The sequence below is a fragment of the Oncorhynchus mykiss genome, chromosome 4 (genome assembly GCF_057628025.1).
Source record: "Oncorhynchus mykiss isolate SJ-2025 chromosome 4, ASM5762802v1, whole genome shotgun sequence".
Lineage (NCBI taxonomy): Eukaryota > Metazoa > Chordata > Actinopteri > Salmoniformes > Salmonidae > Oncorhynchus > Oncorhynchus mykiss.
The window spans coordinates 75,002,940-75,025,985 of NC_143025.1; the positions used below are offsets into that span (position 1 = coordinate 75,002,940).

The 23,046-nt window shown below is 43.6% G+C and overlaps 1 protein-coding gene across 7 annotated transcripts in view; it reads left to right on the forward strand.

Annotated features, from left to right (window-relative positions):
* Window positions 1–18,722: 18,722 nt before the first annotated feature.
* Window positions 18,723–23,046, forward strand: part of sash1a (SAM and SH3 domain containing 1a) — a 290,257-nt gene continuing 285,933 nt past the window's right edge. For all 7 annotated transcript variants that reach the window (XM_021600727.3, XM_021600731.3, XM_021600728.3 and 4 more), the window contains exon 1: window positions 18,723–20,435. In XM_021600727.3, coding sequence (XP_021456402.3) covers window positions 19,929–20,435 — 507 coding nt within the window. In that variant the 5' untranslated portion in view covers window positions 18,723–19,928. The remainder of the gene's footprint in view (window positions 20,436–23,046) is intronic.

A 23,046-nucleotide genomic window follows, 5' to 3' on the forward strand; every position in this document is an offset into this window, starting at 1 on the left:
ACCCTTGCTGTTGACTATGACCTTGATATTCCATGTTTCCATTCATCCTTTGGAGAACCTTGTGACCTTATTCAGTAGATGGCCCCTTCAAAGCCTTAACATGGCTAGTTGCACAGGGCTTCCCATAAGGATTGGCCAGCCACCTCTTTCTCCAGGGGAAAACTAACACAGTAACACTGACATAGGTACAGTAATTACCACACACCGCTATTGAAATAATCATACATTATTCACAACTGAGCATATGCAGTAACATGACTACCCCAGAGATGCAGTCAGCCACCGTGATCAATTGATGATCAAGATGGTGCTGCGGAGAGCGAAAGCCAAATTAGGCCTCATCCTTGATGCATTATTCATAGAGGAACACAGTGGGGGATTGAGCCTTTGGAACATTGTATCTGTGCATCTGATAGGTTTGCTTTTCAGGGTGCCAACAACATTCACAGGGAATCAATAGCCAGGATGGAGAGGTTATGGAGATGGTGCTATAGCTTCCTCTCGGTCATTTATTTCAGGAAAGAGTCAGCCCCCTCTGATGTTATCATACACTAACAATTTAACTTGGTGTCAGACTGCTTTTCCTGTTAATGTAAAGCCTTAATTTTTCTCTCTGTAGGTAAGTGGAAACATCATTCCCCACTCTCCCCATGTTACCCTGCTGTTGCTTGCCATTCTGACTGCTGTTGTGTGCCGTTCTGACTGCTGTTGTGTGCCATTCTGACTGCTGTTGTGTGCCGTTCTGACTGCTGTTGTGTGCCGTTCTGACTGCTGTTGTGTGCCATTCTGACTGCTTTTGTGTGCCATTCTGACTGCTGTTGTGCCGTTCTGACTGCTGTTGTGTGCCGTTCTGACTGCTGTTGTGTGCCGTTCTGACTGCTGTTGTGTGCCATTCTGACTGCTTTTGTGTGCCATTCTGACTGCTGTTGTGTGCCATTCTGACTGCTGTTGTGTGCCATTCTGTCTGCTGTTGTGTGCCATTCTGACTGCTGTGAGTGCCATTCTGACTGCTGTTGTGTGCCATTCTGACTGCTGTTGTGTGCCATTCTGACTGCTGTTGTGTGCCATTCTGACTGCTGTTGTGTGCCATTCTGACTGCTGTTGTGTGCCGTTCTGACTGCTGTTGTGTGCCGTTCTGACTGCTGTTGTGTGCCGTTCTGACTGCTGTGAGTGCCATTCTGACTGCTGTTGTGTGCCGTTCTGACTGCTGTTGTGTGCCATTCTGACTGCTGTGAGTGCCATTCTGACTGCTGTTGTGTGCCGTTCTGACTGCTGTTGTGTGCCATTCTGACTGCTGTGAGTGCCATTCTGACTGCTGTTGTGTGCCGTTCTGACTGCTGTTGTGTGCCATTCTGACTGCTGTGAGTGCCGTTCTGAGTGCTGTGAGTGCCTGCTGCTGCTTTGTAGATGCAGTACTTTATGTTAAGACCCAGATCTGTGATTTGAATAGCATCGCCCAATCATGCGGAATGGGCACCCTGTGAGGCAGCCTATCATTTACACTAATAAGTGACAACATGATAAGCTGTAGAATGGCCGCAGTCACCAGGGAAATAACAGTCTTTCCAAAGGGTATTAATGTTGACAGAGTCACATGTACCATTTTGTTTAACAGCCCAGATAACGGGGTGTTACTTTTCTCTCTTTAGTTTGATGTGCATACACTATTGACAAAGATTTGCATCCAAAATCCTAGAACCTGTGTGAAATCATTTGTAGAACAATATAATTTATTTTCACAATTTTAATTTTTCAATTCCTTCAGTTGGAAGGCTTTGGCATTCAAGCAATAAGCATATCCTCCCTTTCAGATGCGCAGCTCAGATCACAATTAAACCAGATGCCAACAGTATAATTTACATGTAAATTAGTTTTCTCCAAGGTCAGTATCATGATTACCCTCAACAGTGAATTGTAATGTTTTTTGCAGGTTGCTGTAAGCTTATTTTCAGTGCTGATAGGCTCCTAATATTCCTGTCTGTGCTCTGCGCATGGATGCATTTCAATGGGGTTTGGGAGTTGGTCATTGAATGTGGCTTTGATGTGTCGTTGTTGTCACTGTTCTAGACTGTTATTGTGCTTATCTAATCCACTTCTGTGGTCTTGTTCTTCACCTTAGTGTAGCCCATACTGTATATCCTTCCATATCCTTCTGAGGGGAAACAATTGTAAAGCTTCTCATGTGTCTACATCTCAGACGACACAGCTGAGGACATTTGTTTGACACTAGATGTTTCTTCATTAGATTGGGTTTCCACTGACATTCAGAGGTCCGGCCACCAATGACATTCCGTAAATGTTAGTGCATTTGTCAAAATGTGACCTTGGATGAAATGGAATCAGCAGGGGATGTATAATGCATATAAATGGCAAAGGAAATTGAGCCAGGGACAAAGCCAGGGCGTGTCTATGTTGTGGATTCTATGATGGGTGGATGAGAGTGGAGACCCAATATCATGGGGTCCTGAAGGACAGACTAGAGAGGTGATGTAAAGCCTTGTAGGATAAAATAACAAACTTAGAAACCTTCCTTTTCTTTGACTCTCTTGAGCCTGGTCTCAAGAGAGCACACACGGTCTCCATCCATCAGCTGTCAGGATGGAGTGAAAGTGGGAAGTGGTTGATGGATGGCTGATTCCAGAAGAGAGGAGGTGTATGTACACACATGTACGTTGTGCGTACTGCTAATCCAAAATTTGGACATTTTGGCTCTACAGGGAAAGAGATGTCTTCGATTTTTGATCCATATAAACTGCCCAGTAAAATAACTGGCTGTGATTATAGCCTCTTAATCAGTGTTGGGGAAGCTAATCTGAAAATATAGTTTATCAAGCTACCAATTACTTCACACTGGAAGAAGTTAAGCTACGCTAAAGCTACCCTTATGAAAAATAAGAACCGTCCAGAGTAGTGATGCTAGTCGGGCGGGCGGGTGCGGGCAGCAAACGGTTGAAAGCATGCATTTGATTTTATTAGTGTTTAAGAGCAGTTGACGGCCACGGAAGGAGTGTTGTATGGCATTGAAGCTCATTTGGAGGTTAGTTAACATAGTGTTCAAAGAAGGGCCAGATGTATACGGAATGGTGTTGTCTGCGTAAATGTGGATCAGAGAATCACCAGCAGCCAAAGCAACATCGTTGGTATATATAGAGAAAATAGTCGGCCCGAGAATTGAACCTTGTGGTACCCCATAGAGACTGCCAGAGGTCCGGACAACAAGCCCTCTGATTTGACACACTGAACTCTGTCTGAGAAGTAGTTGGTGAACCAGGCGAGGCAGTCATTTGAGAAACCAAGGCTGTTGAGTCTGCCGATAAGAATATGGTGATCGACAGAGTCAAAAGACTTGGCCAGGTCAATGAAGACAGCTGCACAGTACTGTCTTTTATTGATGGCGGTTATGATATAATTTAGTACCTTGAGCGTGGCTGAGGTGCACCCGTGACCAGCTCGGAAATCAGATTGCACAGCGGAGAAGGTGCGGTGGGATTCGAAATGGTCAGTGATCTGTTTATTAACTTGGCTTTCAAAGACTTAAGAAGGGCAGGGCAGGATGGATATAGTTCTATAACAGTTTTGGTCTAGAGTGTCTCCCCCTTTGAAGAGGGGGATGACGGCGGCAGCTTTTCAATCTTTAGGGATCTCGGACAATACAAAAGAGAGGTTGAACAGATTGGTAATAGGGGTTGCAACAATGGCGGCAGATAATTTTACAAAGAGAGGGTGCAGATTGTCTAGCCCAGCTGATTTGTACGGGTCCAGGTTTTGCAGCTCTTTCAGAACATCTGCTATCTGGATTTAATATCTAATATGCAGTGAAATATATTTTCAATAACCTAAAATACTGAATACTCATCTGTTTGAAGCTGGTGTACAAAATCAAAATTAAAAGACGCACAAAAGTAAACTTAAGAATGGGAAGCAAAGAAATAGCGCACATAGAACTGATATATCGCTTTTTTAACTTGCTTTCAATTGAAAGGACAGATCTATAACTCACATTCTATGTGAATTTGGTCATGGTTGCCCAGAAAGTTACATATTGCAGCTTTAACTTAAAGGACAAGTTTGCTTTTTACAACCAAATCATTATTTTTGACTTTGACCCGTACTGCACAACAAAGATGAGGAAGTGAATTGCTGGTTGGGGTACGTTTCTCAAAAACAAGTGAAATCACAAAAAAAGTGTCTGGAACATTCTGTAACATGCTATTTACATACAACATTGAGATTGGTTGTAAAAGCAAAATTCCCCTTTAACTGAAGTTACTTTGAAAAGTAGTTCATTACATCCAAACTACTTCGTGAAAAATTAGCATATCTAAATCTGAAATGTTCAATGTATTATTTAACCTATACACAAAAATGATGTTCCAAGTGAGAATTAGGCAGGTCTCATGCCAGAAAATAAAGGAAATTCTTGCCTACTTCACCCATATTTTATTTTTGCCAAAAAATCTGTGCTCTTCCAGTACATGACAAAAAAAAGTTATTAACTACTGAAGACTACTAAGATTTTAATTTAGTTAATCTGCCACCAAGCTATTGTTTAATTACTGGTTGAACTCGTTGAATTACTTGTTCACTGTTCCTCAGCACTGCTCTTGATAATGCACACATGACTTGGTTTAATTACTGGTTGAACTCGTTGAATTACTTGTTCACTGTTCCTCAGCACTGCTCTTGATAATGCACACATGACTTGATGTTTGAAAGCAAATGTTTTGTATGTTTTCTGAGGTCACATGAGGTTCGATATCAAAATAAACTATCAAACTGAAGTACATTTGACACTGGTGCACCATTAGATGTGTTTGACACAGGAAGTATTACATGTAAATGGACAGCTAGAAAATAGATAACATGTTGATAGATGGGGCTGAGTATATTCTAGAAGATCTGTCGAACATGCCCTCTCTCTCCAGTCTGGCCTTCAGGAGGCAGGGGATTTGCTCCTGTGTGATTGTGCATATATTATACACCTCCACATGGAGCCGACAGATCAGGTGTAAATAACTGTTCCTCTTCAGAGAAGGGCCTTTTATAACCGGTGACAGAGCTGATAGTGGCAGCTTTAATTAAATACGCCTCTTTATACTCCTGGATTCTCTTACATACCGATCCTCTTTCTGTCGACTAACTGTCCATGTTGCATAATGCGATGGGACTGGAAAAAGAAAATGAGAAGTCACGGACAGGGTTATTATAAACATTCCAATGCATGGCTATTTTTAGAGCTTCGTATCATTATACACTTAACGTGTTCTTTCCCTGCCAACATGTGTACTTGGCTGCATTTAGACCGGGATCTCTGTACAGTACATGTCGTTTTGGAGACTTCAAAGTCGTATTCCGGGGGACACAAATCAGAGTCTGTTGAAGTCGTTGACTGTGAAGCGTTCATCCCCACAATAGTATTACAGTATGATTGGTCTCCCTCCCACTTTCCAGCCCAGACTCTCTGTGAAGCATAGATGACACTCTCTGGCACACATCCTAGCCAATGGCTGACTCGGCAGTCTTAATGTACTCTTACCATGCTCAAAACATTTTGGAAGGGCAGAGTTTGTCTGAGTCACGATGTGTATCCATTCTAGTGTTCTCTGCTGTCAGTGCCAAATTTGCTACTGGATCCTCGCAACAATCAGTTAGCGATAGCTGTTAATTTAACTGAAAATCTAATCATGAAAGACTCATCAATTCTTTATAAACATTAAGGTCAGAACAGCCAAGTCAGAAATGGGGTATATTATTTTGTTGATGCTCTTTTCCTTAAGATAGCCACAGCCATTGAAGTAATCCCTTTAGATAGAGTACTTATTTTTTAAACAGACTCAGGCTGTTTTGCACTCAAGGCATTATTTAAGAATAAGACCAACATTTTACTCTCCACTTTGACGGAAAAAAACAACAACAAAGAAAGGCAGAGAAGTATGAAATTGTTCCTTTGAAAACAGGGAAAATGACTTTTCTTTTCAAGAATGTGGAATACGTTGCCTTCAGCGAGTGACCTCTTTTGCATACGTAAATGCATCATACATTAGGATATGGGGTTAGGTGAAAGACCATTACAAATATCCCAACATTGGTTGTCCTCAGAAGACAAATGTGATGCACTACTTAAAGGCTTAGTTGGAGGAAGAGCCCTCAAAATGTCAACAACGCCATCTATGTGAGATGCCAGACTGGAGAAACTCACTGAGTTATATCAGCACATCAGCCTAAACCAGAAACCCTGCCATTTGAATGCATGGGACAGCCTGCAGCAAGGCATTTCTTCATGCATTTAAATAGGAATATTATTAAAATGATGGATATGTCCTATTTGTAGGCCTGATGATCCGTCAGTCTGTTAACTGTTCCATATCCAACTGAATCTCTGTCTGTAATTGGTTAGAGGGTGTTGAATCTGTGTCTTTGATTGGTTCGGGTTCTGAATGTGTGTCTGTAATTAGTTAGAGAGTGCTGAATCTGTTTCTGCTTGATTAGGGTTCTTAATGTGTGTCTGTGATTGGTTCTGAATCTGAGTTGGTTACATTTAACCCTCTTAGTGATACTACCCTAAGCATTTATTATAAATCTCTTAACGGAACCTCCTCATGCACTCTTACAGATAAACCATAATAGTAGTCATGTTGAAAATGGCAGATTTTTTAAACCCACCTCAAAAAAAACTGGTTTTAGAAGACAGAGTGTGTAGCCTACAGACGCTGTATCGACGCCATCATCCAACTCGTGAGTAAGATCCAACTTTGTCCTGAAAAATGTAGAGACACTACTCTGGCCTACTTCATGAACTTCAGCCAAGAAACAAGAGGAAAGTTCTGATTTAAAAAGAGCCTGAAAAGTTTTTGTCAGCTAGTAGTACTAGACTACCCCGGTCCCCAAAGGCTGTGTGTGTGAGAGCTCCACCAGACTGTTCAAATCCATTCCTTTGCTTAATCATGCAGCATGTTTAAAGCAGCTTAGTTGAGCAGAAAATGTGATATTAAACACATTCAAGTAATTAGACCAGGGCTCTCCAACCTTGTTCCTGGAGATCTACCATCCTGTAGGTTTCACTCCAACCCTAATCTAGTACAGTCAACTGTTTGATAAACAGAACCTGGTTAGTTACAACTGGGGTTGGAGCAAAAATCTACAGGACAGTAGCTCTCCAGGAACAGGGTTGGAGACCCCTGCATTATACTCAAACAGGTGCTCAAAGAGGTGTTTAAATATATTAGGTAGTGTAGGAGATGAGATCACACACAGATTTATGAGGCTTTGATAAAAGTTGGTGAGGTGCTGAATGTATGATGAATTGCCAAAACTCGAAGGCATCAATGAGAGCATAATTTCTGTCTGCCAATGACTAGACCTAGAGCCAATTCAAAACACACTGGCTTGTAGTATTTGTGATAGTTAATTGATTTCAGTTAATTACGCTAATTATGGATGCTTTTCAATTGTAGCGTCATGTATAGAGGAACAGAATAGAAAAGGCTAGACTATATGGTCTGTTCTAGACAAGAAAGTGTGGTATCTGCCGCTGTCAAGCTTACTGTCAAGCCACTGAATTGCCTGCAAGTCTGTTATTCAATTACTAAAAGTGGCCTTGGAGAGACAGTGTGTAAGTGTGGTAGTGTAGTCCGCACTGTAATACACTGAGGGTGACAACAGTACCTGGTAATGTAATAAAGAGAATGTGGAGGACCCCCCCCCCCCCCCCCCACACACACACACACACACAGACCAAAACAAAACACAATGGCAGTCATTTTAATCAGCACATCTCCTTCCAGCTGAAATCAATACAGTCTGCTGTAGTAGCGTCAGTGGCACTGTTCCATGGGGCCCTATTATTGGCCGAACAAAACCCGCCTGAAATCCCTCTACCCCATTTATGTGACCCTGTGTTACCTCAGAGTTTTCATCTTTGCATTTATTCAGTTGTTGATTGCCATTCCAGAGGTCTGTCTCTTGCCTATTTACCAAATCAATACTCGCTATTCTGTGTATTATTTTCTTACACACACACATATATATATATATATATATATATATATATATATATATATATATATATATATATATATATATTCAGATTGCATTAATCAAGACATAAAAGGGAGAGTTCAGATAAAGGCAAATAAAAGCAGTTAAAAGCAGACATACTGTATATACAACAAAATATACACATGTTAACTGCTTTTATTTGCCTTTATCTGAACTCTCCCTTTTATGTCTTGATTAATGCAATCTGAATGAGGTCATCGCATTAACAATTCTAATGATTTCCTTTGCTTGATGTTTGAATCAATCCATCATTCCAGGGCTCACCAGTCTGTATTGTCTTTATGTGCTCAGTTCAGTGTTCACTTCCTCTCTAGCGTTAGGAGGATTAGTTTGAACTAGAACTAGATCAAGGTTTTTTCACTGCCAGGTAACTTCACTAAGCAGTCTTGCAGGAAACAACTACATGGAACTCCTGTGTTGCTCTCTACCTCAGTGTGGGCCAGGAGAGGCTCTGATTGGCTCCCTTTACTCAGGAAACGGATATGACATGGCCACGGCTCCATGAGATATGTGGGAAAGTACAGTTTACACTCTTAGAATTAGTGGTGACACGAGGAACCCTTGTTAGTCAATGGTTAATATTTGCACCTTTGGATAGCTGAGGGGTTCCTGGAGGAACCCTGGACTGGAGGTGTGGCTTGGTAGGGGTGTGGCTTTCAGTAGGGGTGTGGCTTTTGTATGACACCTGTGGAAGTAAACGTGATTCCTGTTCATCTGTTCAGTTGTTTTGTCATCACATGTTAAAGTTGAACACTGACAGGTTTGTAGCTTTAATTAGACTTATGGTAGTGTTTGAGTTTCTCAAGAGCATATGCATTACCCAAAGTTGTAATAGTTACCTCTTTACTACTTCAAGTCATCAGCAATGTTAATATTATATTATAATGCAGTATGTAATATGCAAAACGATTAAAGAAAATGGACATTTGCAGTGTAGAAACTTAACATGATGAACAGGAATGACATTTACGCTAACGGGTGGCCATTAATATCTATCTGAACGCCACAACTCCCAATAAGCCACAACTCCCATCTTCTGCAAGGCTACACTATATAATTAACAAAGTTCCAAATTCAACCTCTCCCATTACAAAAAAAATCAGGTTTGAACCTCTACACAGGGGATCCTCAAGGAACCTTTTTGAACTGTGTGGTCGTTTGTAGACCCCCAAAAGGGTATTCTTATTTCTCATTCATATAACAGTGTGGTCCATTTTTCCTATAGTGGTCAGATGTTGGGTCTCTCTCTCTCTCTCTCTCTCTCTTTCTCTCTCTCTCTCCCCCTCTCTCCCTCCCATTCTTCCCCTCTACCATACATATAATCAACCATCTCTGATTGATTTGTCATTCTCCTGTTGTAGGGAAATGGTCCTTGCTTTGTTAGAGTCCCTCTACTCATCACTGTCTCACGTAATGGCCATTGATGACAAATGGATCTTTATATCCGGTCCATCTGTTATAACTGTCAGACAGTAGAGATTCATATAGCTGTTTGTCTCTGTGTTCGATAATCCATGTACCATCCATCATGTTATTTGTCACATGTCATGGGTGTGTCACACTGTCAGGGTTGACAAATTAGTAGATGGCATCAAGCTTTTCAAAAGAATGGTTTCTCAAGGGGATTCAGAACAAGAAACGGGATTTCCCACAATACATAGATTATCTGGAGTCTTGTGTTTGGTCCATAGATAGTTTCAGATTTCTGATCTTTCATTATTACTATACAACTTGAAATACCTAGTGGTCAGTCCCTCCAGGTCAGTCTAGATGTCTTGAAATATCTAGTGGTCAGTCCCTCCAGGTCAGTCTAGATGTCTTGAAATACCTAATGGTCAGTCCCTCCAGGTCATCTGGACAAGAGGAATACTTATGTGAGAATGCTGTTCATCGACTACAGCTCAGCATTTAACACCATAGTACCCTCCAAACTCGTCATCAAGCTCGAGACCCTGGGTCTCGACCCCGCCTTGTGCAACTGGGTACTGGACTTCCTGACGGGCCGCCCCCAGGTGGTGAGGGTAGGTAACAACATCACCCCGCTGATCCTCAACACTGGGGCCCCATAAGGGTGCGTTCTGAGCCCTCTCCTGTACTCCCTGTTCACCCACGACTGCATGGCCACGCATGCCTCCAACTCAATCATCAAGTTTGCGGACGACACAACAGTGGTAGGATTGATTACCAACAACGACGAGGCGGCCTACAGGGAGGAGGTGAGGGCCCTCTGAGTGTGGTGTCAGGTAAATAACCTCACACTCAACGTCAACAAAACTAAGGAGATGATTGTGGACTTCAGGAAACAGCAGAGGGAACACCCCCCTATCCACATCGATGGGACAGTAGTGGAGAGGGTAGTAAGTTTTAAGTTCCTCGGCGTACACATCACAGACAAACTGAATTGGTCCACCCACACAGACAGCATCGTGAAGAAGGCACAGCAGCGCCTCTTCAACCTCAGGAGGCTGACGAAATTCGGCTTGTCACCAAAAGCACTCACAAACTTCTACAGATGCACAATCGAGAGTATCCTGTCGGGCTGTATCACCGCCTGGTACGGCAACTGCTCCGCACACAACCGTAAGGCTCTCCAGAGGGTAGTGAGGTCTGCACAACGCATCACTGGGGGCAAACTACCTGCCCTCCAGGACACCTACACCACCCGATGTCACAGGAAGGCCATAAAGATCATCAAGGACAACAACCACCCGAGCCACTGCCTGTTCACCCCGCTATCATCCAGAAGGCGAGGTCAGTACAGGTGCACCAAAGCTGGGACCGAGAGACTGAAAAACAGCTTCTATCTCAAGGCCATCAGACTGTTAAACATTGAGTGGCTGCTGCCAACACACTGACTCAACTCCAGCTACTTTAATAATAGGAATTGATGGGAATTGATGTAAAATATATCACTAGCCACTTTAAACAATGCTACTTAATATAATGTTTACATGCCCTACATTATTCATCTCATATGAATACGTATATACTGTACTCTATATCATCTACTGCATCTTTATGTAATACATGTATCACTAGCCACTTTAAACTATGCCACTTTGTTTACATACTCATCTCATATGTATATACTGTACTCGATACCATCTACTGCATCTTGCCTATGCCGCTCTGTACCATCACTCATTCATATATCTTTATGTACATATTCTTTATCCCTTTACACTTGTGTGTATAAGGTAGTAGTTTTGGAATTGTTAGTTTGATTACTTGTTGGTTATTACTGCATTGTCGGAACTAGAAGCACAAGCATTTCGCTACACTCGCATTAACATCTGCTAACCATGTGTATGTGACAAATACATTTGATTTGATTTGATTTTGATTTGATGTCTTGAAATACCTAGTGGTCAGTACCTCCAGGTCAGTCTAGATGTCTTGAAATACCTAGTGGTCAGTCCCTCCAGGTCAGTCTAGATGTCTTGAAATAGCTAGTGGTCAGTCCCTCCAGGTCAGTCTAGATGTCTTGAAATACCTAGTGGTCAGTCCCTCCAGGTCAGTAGATGTATTGAAATACCTAGTGGTCAGTCCCTCCAGGTCAGTAGATGTATTGAAATACCTAGTGTTCAGTCCCTCCAGGTCAGTAGATGTATTGAAATACCTAGTGGTCAGTCCCTCCAGGTCAGTAGATGTATTGAAATACCTAGTGATTTCTTTCCCTCCAGGTCAGTAAATGTATTGAAATGCCTAGTGGTCAGTCCCTCCAGGTCAGTAGATGTATTGAAATACCTAGTGTTCAGTCCCTCCAGGTCAGTAGATGTATTGAAATACCTAGTGGTCAGTCCCTCCAGGTCAGTAGATGTATTGAAATACCTAGTGATTTCTTTCCCTCCAGGTCAGTAAATGTATTGAAATGCCTAGTGGTCAGTCCCTCCAGGCCAGTAGATGTATTGAAATACCTAGTGGTCAGTCCCTCCAGGTCAGTAGATGTATTGAAATACCTAGTGATTTCTTTCCCTCCAGGTCAGTAGATGTATTGAAATACCTAGTGGTCAGTCCCTCCAGGTCAGTAGATGTATTGAAATACCTAGTGGTCAGTCCCTCCTGGTCAGTAGATGTATTGAAATACCTAGTGGTCAGTCCCTCCAGGTCAGTAGATGTATTGAAATACCTAGTGGTCTTTTCATGTTTTCAGTTGGAGTTGTTTTGGTTCCGCTGTAGAAGAGTGTTGTTTGAATTTTCATGGGGACATTGGTGATTCTGATATTGCTTCAGCTATGTGATGTTTTTTCTCTCTCTTCAATCACCTTGTTTTAATTAAGAAGGAGAATGAATTCTGTAGAAAGAGAGCTAATCTTTATTAATTGGAATTTCTGAGCCGTTGGGTCACTCTGGGAATTGTTATAAAACATTCTCGGAAGCCACATGACAATCCATTTCTCATCAATTAGTCAGGAAACCTTCTCTTCCGCGTGAGCAAACACATGCACACATGCACACACACCGCACTGATCAAAATGTCAATCTGAAATGAAATATGAGTTCGAAGTCATGTTGTCTCCTTTCAGCTGGCAGATCTTCTAACTGCAATCTCTATTTCAAATATCAATATGCCTGAAAGGCATTATAAGTTTCTACTGTAAAGGTGTACAGTCTCTACACTAAGTTCAACTTGAAAGTTGTCTAGAACCACATTGGATTCCTCCTCTCTCACCTTGTCATTAGGCTAGCAGGGCAGAGCAGGGCAGTATACCTCCGGGTGCCATTGTGTTTTACGACTGGCCATAGATCACCAGGTGATGTATCCGTCGTCCGTCGTCTGATTGCTTTTCTCCAATATCCCAGAGTCAGCGATCCCCAACTCCTCTCGCACACACACACACACACACACACACACACACACACACACACACACACACACACACACACACACACACACACACACACACACATACACACACACACACACACACATATGCACACACACCCAGCCATACACATACGCACACACACCCAGCCACACACACCCAGCCACACACACATGCACACGCACACACACACTGCTCATCGGCTCTTCCAGCCTCTGGCCGGACCCTTGGCCTCTGGATTATCCCTTCATCTGTAATTAAACCCAGCCAAGGAGAACTGCTATGCTGCTACTGCAGACTGGAGAGTAAAAACTGGGACTCAGAGAGGGCTCCATGTTTCATCACAGTTCAGAGACAGCCTGTCACTGATCTCAGACAAAGGTGTGTGTGTGTGTGTGTGTGTGTGTGTGTGTGTGTGTGTGTGTGTGTGTGTGTGTGTGTGTGTGTGTGTGTGTGTGTGTGTGTGTGTGTGTGTGTGAGCGCGTGTCTGTCTGTCTGTCTATGTGTGTGCATGTCTATGTGTTTGTCTGTGTTTGTGTGAGTGTGTGTGTGTCTGTTTGAGTGTTTGTATGTCTATACATGTATGCTACTTCTATACTAGCTGTATGTAGAGGGTTTGTTTCATGCATGCTGTCCTTAATTACTGTAGATGATCTCCTATCTCTCAAAACGCCTCCCCCACTGTCGCAGTCACAGGTCACAGGTAAGACTGATGCTACAGTATTACACAACTCACTGCCAGCAGCCAACAACACAAACCCTGTCTGTCACTTCTTCCTCACTGGAAAAGTCTGTAGTGGGAAAGATAACAGTTTAAGACCTCAAATCAGTGTGATATTTTTTCACTCAAAACTCTCTGATGTATTGAAAGGACTGTAGAATTTGATGGGAGCACTTTAGTATAGTGGGAAATATGCTATTCTTTAACACAGAGACAGGGCTGTTGTTCTCTGCTGGTGTGTGATTGTGAGAAGGGTGTAATCCGACAGTGACTGTCTTAGTGAAGCTCCTGGTAAGATCACTATCCAGCTCTCTGATTGGACAAGAGTACAGGGACAACAGGTGATGACAAACATTCCCAATTACAATGCCAAAATGTAATCTTTCTCTTGGTCTAATCCCTTCCCTTGTGATAGTGGGAGTGGAAACAAAGAGGGGCAATTGGCTTCCACAGGTTGTGATTCTGATGGATTCTGTCTGAAAGATTGACAGCAGCTTTTGGCCCCCTGTGTGTTGTCAGGTGGCTCACTGCATTAACTCTACTCTGCCCTGAGCGATATAAGCCCCCCCCCCTCTCTCTGTCTTTCTGTCCCTCCTTCCCCTCTCCCTCCCTCTCTTTCTCTTTACCCACCCCTCTCTCTCAATTCAAGGGCTTTATTGTCATGGCTCTCTTTCTGTCCCTCCCTTCCTCTCTCTTCTCCCCTCCTGTTTAGGTAGGATACGGTGATATTAAGCTGCCAGGCAAGGGAGGTGAAAGCTGTGATCCTGACTCCTGACATGTGTGAATTACCAGTTGGTCTTTTGGGATTGGAACCCACCCAGCGTGTGTAATTAAAAGAGCATGAAGGCAGATCAAGTGCTTTCCTCAACTCCTAATTCAATGTTCCTGGAGGCTGCTAGAGAATCCACTGGGTGCCTTGTCTGAGAGTCCATGAAGCAGGATGGAAAAATATCCTCTTGTTTTGATAGTTCATCTGAGATTGACTGTGAGTGGAGGGTAGATAGCTGTCTCCTTTATCAGCAAGCTATTGTAGAAGGTAATAGATTTAGCACCCTATTATTTAATTTGACACTGAAGACTCTCCACCACCAGCCAGCCCTCAGCAAATTCATTAAAAACTGTTTAGGGTGTCAGGCACCCTCGCTGTTAAGAGCGTTGAGCCAGTAACCGAAAAGTCGCTGATTCAAATCCCTGAGCCATATATGTTAAAAATCTGTCGATGTGCCCTTGAGCAAGGCACTTAACCCTAATTGGTTCTGTAAATTGTTCTGGATAAGTGTCTGCTACAGGGATTACAGGAGGGAACTAAGTACACACCCCTGAGGGGCCCCAGTGTTAAGGATCAGCATGGCAGACGTGTTGTTGCCTACTCTTACCACCTGGGTGCGGCCCGTCAAGAAGTCCTGCAACTGGATCCTGGACTTCCTGAAGGGCCGCCCATCAGGGGTGTTTACTTAGTCTTGTGAGCAAGACAAAGGAGCTGATCATGGACTACAGGAAAAGGCTGTAGTGGAGCGGGTCGAGAGTTTCAAGTTCCTTGGTGTCCACATCACCAATGAATTATCATGCTCTAAACACATCAATAGAGTGAAGAGGGCAAGACAACACCTTTTCCCCCTCAGGAGACTGAAAAGATTTGGCATGGGTCCTCAGATCCTCAAAAGGTTCTACAGTTGCACCATCGAGAGCATCCTGACTGGTTGCATCACTGCCTGGTATGGCAACTGCTCGGCATCTGACCGTAAGGCGCTACAGAGGGTAGGGAAAACGACCCAGTACATCACTGGGGCCAAGCTTCCTACCACCCAGGACCTATACAATAGGCCAGAGGAAAGCCCATTAAATTGTCAGTGACTCCAGTCACCCAAGTTATAGACTGTTTTCTCTGCTACCGCATGGCAAGCGGTACCGGAGCGCCAAGTCTAGGACCAAAAGGCTCCTCAACAGCTTCTACCCTCAGGCCAAAAGACTGCTGAACAATTAATAAAATCGCCACCGGACAATTTACATTGACACCCCCCCACACACCTTCCTTTTTGTACACTGCTGCAACTCGCTGTTTATTATCTATGCATAGTCACTTTACCCCCACCTACATGTACAAATTACCTCAACTGACCTGTACCCCCGCATATAGCCTCGTTATTGTTATTCTTATTGTATTACTTCTCATTATTACTTTTTATTTTAGTCTACTTGGTAAATATTTTCTTAACTCTTCTTGAACTGCACTGTTGGTTAAGGGCTTGTAAGTACGCATTTCACGGTAAAGTCTACACTTGTATTCGATGCATGTGACAAATAAAGTTTGATTTGATGTTAATTTGCTAAATGACTAAAATGTAAATCTATTAAAATGTTTCTTACCCTATTTGTCTAACGTCAGCCCTGTATGTAGAGATGAAGCTGAGTCTGACAGAATCGAGTCAGTAATCACAGCCTATAATCACCCACTCTGGGAGCTCTAGTCTGTCCTGAGCAGCACCTGGAGATGCTGTTCTCCCCCAAAGCCTGTGATTGGATATCTTCTCCCACAATGAGGAGATCAGATACCAGGGAGCACAGCAGCACACCACCATGCAGCAGGGATTGAGAGAATAGTCCATATTCCACATGCATCTGTGTGGGAGGAGGTTAAGGACTGCTCAGATACTAACACAGCTCTCTTCTGATACCTCTCTCTAACACTCCACCATCCACTCTGAGTCAGATTGTCTTCTCCCTGCTCTGCCAATTTAAAGTCTTACCTTCACCTGTATGGATGGTAGAGACCCACCTATGAAAGTCAAAAGAACTGTCCAGCAACGGGCCTGACATGTCATTCATGGTCTTCTGTATAGAGGTGATTCTTGGGGTTACAAAGGGTTACAAAATGAGGTCAAGCAGAGCATAACCAGAGGTGTTTTACCTAGACACCTGTAGCAGAGGAGGACCCAACCTCTCAACCCTTACCTGAAAATGAAGAGGCACAGACAGTACTAATAGCATGGTAGAGGCCTGCATCCTGGCTGTCTCCTGTCTCCCCTCCCCTCTGGTTGTGTTTAATATTTCTGGCTTCTGTGAACCCGTCTGACCTACTCTCTCTTCATTAACACGACTCCCCCCCCCCCCCCCCACACACACACACACACACACACACACACACACAGTTCAAATCACCATCCCCACCACTACCAGGCTGTGCTAATATTGTCCCCCTTATTCCGTAGGTGGTTAGGTAAAGGTTAGATAAGCGTTTGTATATGTGGCCGAGGGCTTCTACCCTCCAGGGCAATGGTGATACACATCAGTGGTTCTGGAGGAGTAGGGCTTGTGCATACAATAGGAATGCCTTGTACAATGGCTTATACAGTTTGTGACTTGAAGACAATAATTATATTCACATAAATAATATCAGAGCTGTGATTCCATGTATGATTCTCTGTGCCTGGATTTTACTATATTGAGCTGATATCAAGGAAACTAGCTAGTCTATGTAGAAATACATAAATAGATGTAACCCAAGAGACAAAAGTGAACTAAATTGTGTTACTGTATAGATAGATGCAGATAGATGATGTGAGGTGAGGTGAGGTGAGGCACTCTATGTTCATTAGTACAGCCCTATGTATTGTGCAAATTCCCATGCAGTCTGGTAGCTGCTACTGCCTCCTGCCTCCTGCCACCTTCACCACCCACTGCTCTCTAACTGGGTAGCTGAGTAGCGGGTTGGAAACATGGTATTCCTGGCACTACCCACCCACCCAGCATGGCACGCACCACTGCCTGTTGCCCATATGCCAGTACGTGTCCCATAATCCCCTGTTTCTGTTACTGATCTAACGACATGTCACTCATGAAGGGTGACAGAGGACTTTAGGACAGGGAGGGGAAGAGGAAGTAAAATAAGCCCTGTAGATGAGTTAGAATCCTGGCTGTCAAGAAATAACTGTCTTTTTTCATTGGACATGATTGGTATAACATCTGCTAAACATGCGTATGTGACAAATACAAGTTACTGTAGAGTGATGAAAAGGATGAGGTCAGAGATTAACACACCCAAACAAACTGTCTCATGTCTAAGCATGGATGTCCGTCCCTCCTCTTTCCTATGACTCTCTTTCCAAATGGCAATATTATTATCTCTACACCAGCTCTTGGTTATATGTTCTGTGTTCTGTCTCTTGAAAATCCTCCCTCCAACACGACTCCCCCTAATACTCTGACTTGCATTTCTGCCATGTTTCTGACATGTTCCTGACTTTCCGCTCCAAGATGAGGCTATTTGAAATGCATCTCCTCTCCCCTGTCTTGTGTGTTGTGTTTGTACTACGCGAGCTGCATGTCATAATGGGCAGCACAGCTCAAATCCCTCCCAGGCAGCAGCAGAGTCTGTGGTGATTGTATCAAACTGACCTCTAACAAGCTGTCAGCTCTGGTTTGATAAAGCATGCATGTATCACTGCTGAGGGCCTGGCATCCACATGGAAAGTCACCGAGGACAGGTCTGTGCCCCCCCCCCTCCCTGTTTTTCCTTCCTCTCCAATATTGTCTCATCCGCTGGCTGATGCTGTCCTGTGGTGCATCCTCGGCATCCAGCAAGACAGGAAGGGGAGAGCACTGCACATTGGACTGGAGATAGGGAATCATGGAGAAAGGAGAGAAATAAGAGAAGCACAGTCTAAAGTGTCATATGGTCTTCCATGTATGGAAAGGGCCCAGTGGGTGTCCTCCTCTGTCTGCAGCAATTGAGAGGTTGAACAAAAACGTAAGCAAAAAGGGAGCTAACATTCAATATGGCCCTTAAGTGTTTAATTCCCTGGTTTGATATGGTGAGAGTGAGTCAGTGGAGTAGTCTGTGTTCTAGAGCCCTGTGTGAGTTAGCAAGCTGTTTCAGCTAGTGAAAGGACTATGGGCACTCTCCCACTCTCGATTGGTCCCTTTCTCTCCCTCCCTCGCTCTTTTTTTCTCTCTCTCTCTCCCACTCTCTCTTTGTCTAAAAAAGTAACAGCAACATCAAAACAAAGATCAGTTATTATGTGATAATTTGGCGATTACAATTTTTAGTTTAATCCTTTAATAAATACAACGAAGTAAAACCAGTATTTCAGTACCTCAACTGTTAGACAGGGGGTGCTAGTGCGTGATGAGAAACGAGTCCAGGGACATACTGAATGAGAGGGAGAGGGAGCGAAAGAGAAGGAGACACTGAGCGGAGAGAGAAATCACACAGAGTAGGAGAGACACGTGAATCAAACCAGAAACGAGACTGCTCATTTAAACTGTATGACAGGCGGATGGAATGCGCTCTCAGAGCATCTTGCGGTTAACTTTGGACTCAGTGTGGGGACTCGTTGACCGTGCGCGCATGGGTTCCGTGACAGGTTGTAAAGAAGGAATTCCAACACTATTTTTAAAGCCACACGCGGATCTGGGGGCGTGGACCGCTCGAGCACAGACCGTTTGGTTCGAGGAACATTTTAATGTGACTGTTGGATGTGGATTGTCGTACCGCTCTACAGGCTTGGAGTGCCCCGGCATACCCAAAGCATTTGGACACAACACGGTCCGAGCTGTCGCTCTCGTTGGTTCGGGATTGCTTTGAGTTTAAAATTATATTTTCTGTCAATTTCCCTGTCATTGGAATACGTACATTTTGCTCCGATTGAGGGTTTACAAGAGTGAGGGCGGCGTGGAAGGAATAGGCTACTACAGCGGGAGCAAAGTGTCTCCAAATGGCGCAACGTTGGAACGTTTATGATTACATATAACTAAACCAATTACTGAATACGGTAACACTTTCTAATCCGTCTAAATCTGGAACAATTCTTGGTTTTAAATAATGATTGTTTTCTTTGCCTAAAGTGATTGTTTACCGTGAACCTGGCATGTCAATATGGGCGAGTAACATCGATGGCAAATGACATCGGGGATTTGAGCGCTATCACTGCATCCACTGAACTCATCTCCGTCTGCAAATATTGGCATGTGTCAAAGGAAATCAGTGTATTTCGTTTCACTGACCTTTTTCACCAGACGGGGTTATTGGATGTTATCACAGAATAACGGGAGGCCATATATTCCATATTACCTATCAAAAATAATAGAATTTTGAACTACGTAGCCTACAGTTTAGGCTATTATTTTTGAGTCATGGATTCTAACATTTGCATTGTCCTTTCTTCGTGTGTTCCTGACATTTAGACTGCATTAATTGCGAAGATACTGCCATTTTCATTTGCATTTAACAATGAGATTTAAAATCCGTTTGGGGAAGTAATTATTGGTGGTGTTCTGTTCTGCTCTTTACATTAGCCTATTTACAGTAGCTACAACACCCAAACATGACAAGCACCGGACCTGTCATCGTGTTTGAGTGGCTGAAGACCCTCCAGCTCTCTCAGTATGTGGAGTCCTTCGTGGATAACGGCTACGATGATCTGGAAGTTTGCAAACAAATTGGAGACCCCGACCTGGATGCTATCGGTGTCTACATACCGCACCACCGGCAAAGGATCCACGACGCGGTGCAAAGGCTGAAAGACGATGATAAGGAGACTGCAGCGGGGCTGTATTTTACACTTGAGCCGATGCCCCCCGCGTCCGAAATGTGTCCTAGTCACCTGGTGGACCAGTACGAGTCTAAACTCCGGGGGTCCAAGTCTTGGACCGAACCGAATAGTGACCGGGTCGGGAGGAATGGGGGCGCGTATCTGGGCGCGCAGAGGAACCTGACGCTTGGAAACCGGAGGGAGCTGGTGATTTACCCCAAACTGAAGCTGAAGATCATGATTAGGGATAAAGTCATCAGAGATGGAGTCAACCTTGCCAGGCCACCATACTCAAACAAGGTGAGATCATCATCAAGACTATACCTCTCACTGGAAAGCTGTATAACCAATGCATACCATCATTATAACCGGTCCCATGTCATGCAAAGGATAATCAGTCATCCAAATCATTTTGAATCAGAGAAAGATGCTACTCATGATATAAATGTTGGGTTGGGTATGCTATATCATAGATATGCATCTCAGATCAAGTGGTTATTGTCTGAGCCATTGCTAGTTGTCAGGCCTCAGTAGAGCCCTGTCTGGCCCTATTGTCCCCTGGGGATGTGTCCTTGTCTGGCCCTATGTTCCCTTGGGATTGTGTGAGTTAGTGAATGTTGCCGTGGTGACGGCTGGCTGCTGTGGATCAATGAGCGGGAAGAGGAGGAGCCTTCAATCATTCTCTGATTTCCTGTAGAGAGAAACACACTTGGATGATTGATTAATTCACACTCACCTGTCTAGTGTTTTTCACCTGTCTGTCCAGACCCCAGACCTCTCTGAGGAGTTGGATCAACCTGCGTCATCGTGCTCATTTTGGCCCAGGCCAATTAGTTGATGAACGTGTGTCGTCATCATTGATTAGCAGCAGTCTAAATTGAGGGTGTCCATCTGGTTTTCTGCTGGAGCTCATTTGAGGAGGCAGATTGATAGCATCTTTATATCAGATCAGTGGCCTTACATCAGATGCTCAGCCTACTGAGGGCTCACTCAATGACCACTTTGTTAGTACAGAGAAGAAAGTGAGAGACACACACACACATACACATAGCTTTTGTCACCATAGCCGTGCAATGCAATGTACATTACATTTTTTGGGATACGATGAAAAAGATCAGTGTTTTATTCTACAGAGAGATTCTCCTGAGAGAAAATAGCATTTCAAAGGATTATCTCATGCACATGTTATTTCAAGGGTTTCCAATTGAATTGATCCTTAAATTTTGAAATCTTACAATGAACATGCAGACTTTATTTGGGATTTCAAAGTGATCAATATTAAAATTGCAGACTCTTAATTTGGGTGTTTTGTCATCACTTCTTCTGCCTCTTTGTATTCCTGGCATTATCCCTTTTCCTATAAATGGGAATCCCACAGAGATTTGGGATTTTTCCAGGACTATGGCTAACGTCACTTTGAAACAAATTGTTGTCTCCAGACGGTTAAAGGCTGTATTTATTTAGAGCCAAAGCTTCGAACACTGAGGCTTTGGAGGAGAATGAGCAGTTCAAGGTCTCTCTCTCACTCTCTCCGTGTGTGTGTGTGTGTGTGTGTGTGTGTGTGTGTGTGTGTGTGTGTGTGTGTGTGTTTGCTTGCTTGCTTGCTTGCTTGCATGCGTGTATACATACAGTATGTGAGTGTGAAACCCAGCAGTAGAGTGTTGAATGTGATCCAGGCCAGTAGTCTTCTCCTCAGGAGCGAGTCAATTGTGAGGAGCCCTCAATGATGGAACTGGGACCAGCTGGCCTCTGATTGGTCAGTGCAGGGTTCTTCTCTCTCTGCCCCTGAGACCAGACATGGTAGTCTCAACAAGGCTTACATAGTACATTAAATACAGCATAGATAAGCAAATGGCGGTTGTGTAGAAGGGTCAGTGTCTGGTAACTCTATGTTCACACTGCTTCTCTGTTTGTTTTTGTGCTTAATTTGTAGACACAGTACTTCATCCAGCACTGCTCAGTGATGATGCTCTGAAATGTCGTTGACTGCCACGTCCCTACGAGGCTATAGGACCATAAGCCAACACTTCACTACTAGGGCTCTGCTGGGAGACATTAATACCCATGATTCTTATCTAGACCACAGGGAGCCCTTGTCTGGGGGGGAGATAGAGAGACACAGACAGAGGCAGAGAGAGAGACACGTCTATGATTGCACAGTTCTGTATTTCTCATTGGAGAACAATACTAGCATTATTGATAGTGTTTGGTGTGTAATTGTTGTGTGCAGTGCAGTCATATTGCTTGCTAATGGCTACTTAGATTCTACACTTGTGCTTATTGATTTTCTTGGTTCCTTTTAATTCTTTCATTGCATTTTCCTGACTGAGAAGTGACATTGACACCATCAACGACAAATGCGTTTGGAAACGAGTGAAACAAATTAACTGCCATGCCATGGCTCATCCTCTTGCTGTGTTGTGGTGACAATATTGCCATTCCAGAGCATGGAGGCTGAGGAGACACAAGGAGAGGGGTACTTTACTCTCTGCATCTACTTTATGCTATCTAGAAGATGTTATGTCTGACCATATTGAATCACAGACCCAGTGTAATGCTGTCCCTGAAGCACACAGAGATTTGTGGTCAAACCATGTCAGTTTCTGCTAATTAAAGTGGAGATGTTCAGTTGAGTTAGAAAAATGTTTTTAAAAATGTGCCCTGTCTTCAGATGCCAAAAGGCTTGCAGAAACAGCATCAGTTAACAGGATGGTGCTCTGCCCTATATTTCCTCTTGATCCAGCCAATCAGATGATTGGAATGAATGGGAAGGGCAGCTCGTTAAATGTTATGGCTTTTTGTGACGCTGATTTGAATCTCTACTATTTCAGTTACAAATCGTCCACGATTTGACTGTCCATGAATGTCCGCGTTGTAGGGCGTTAGATAGCAGCCTCTGTCCTGTACATCT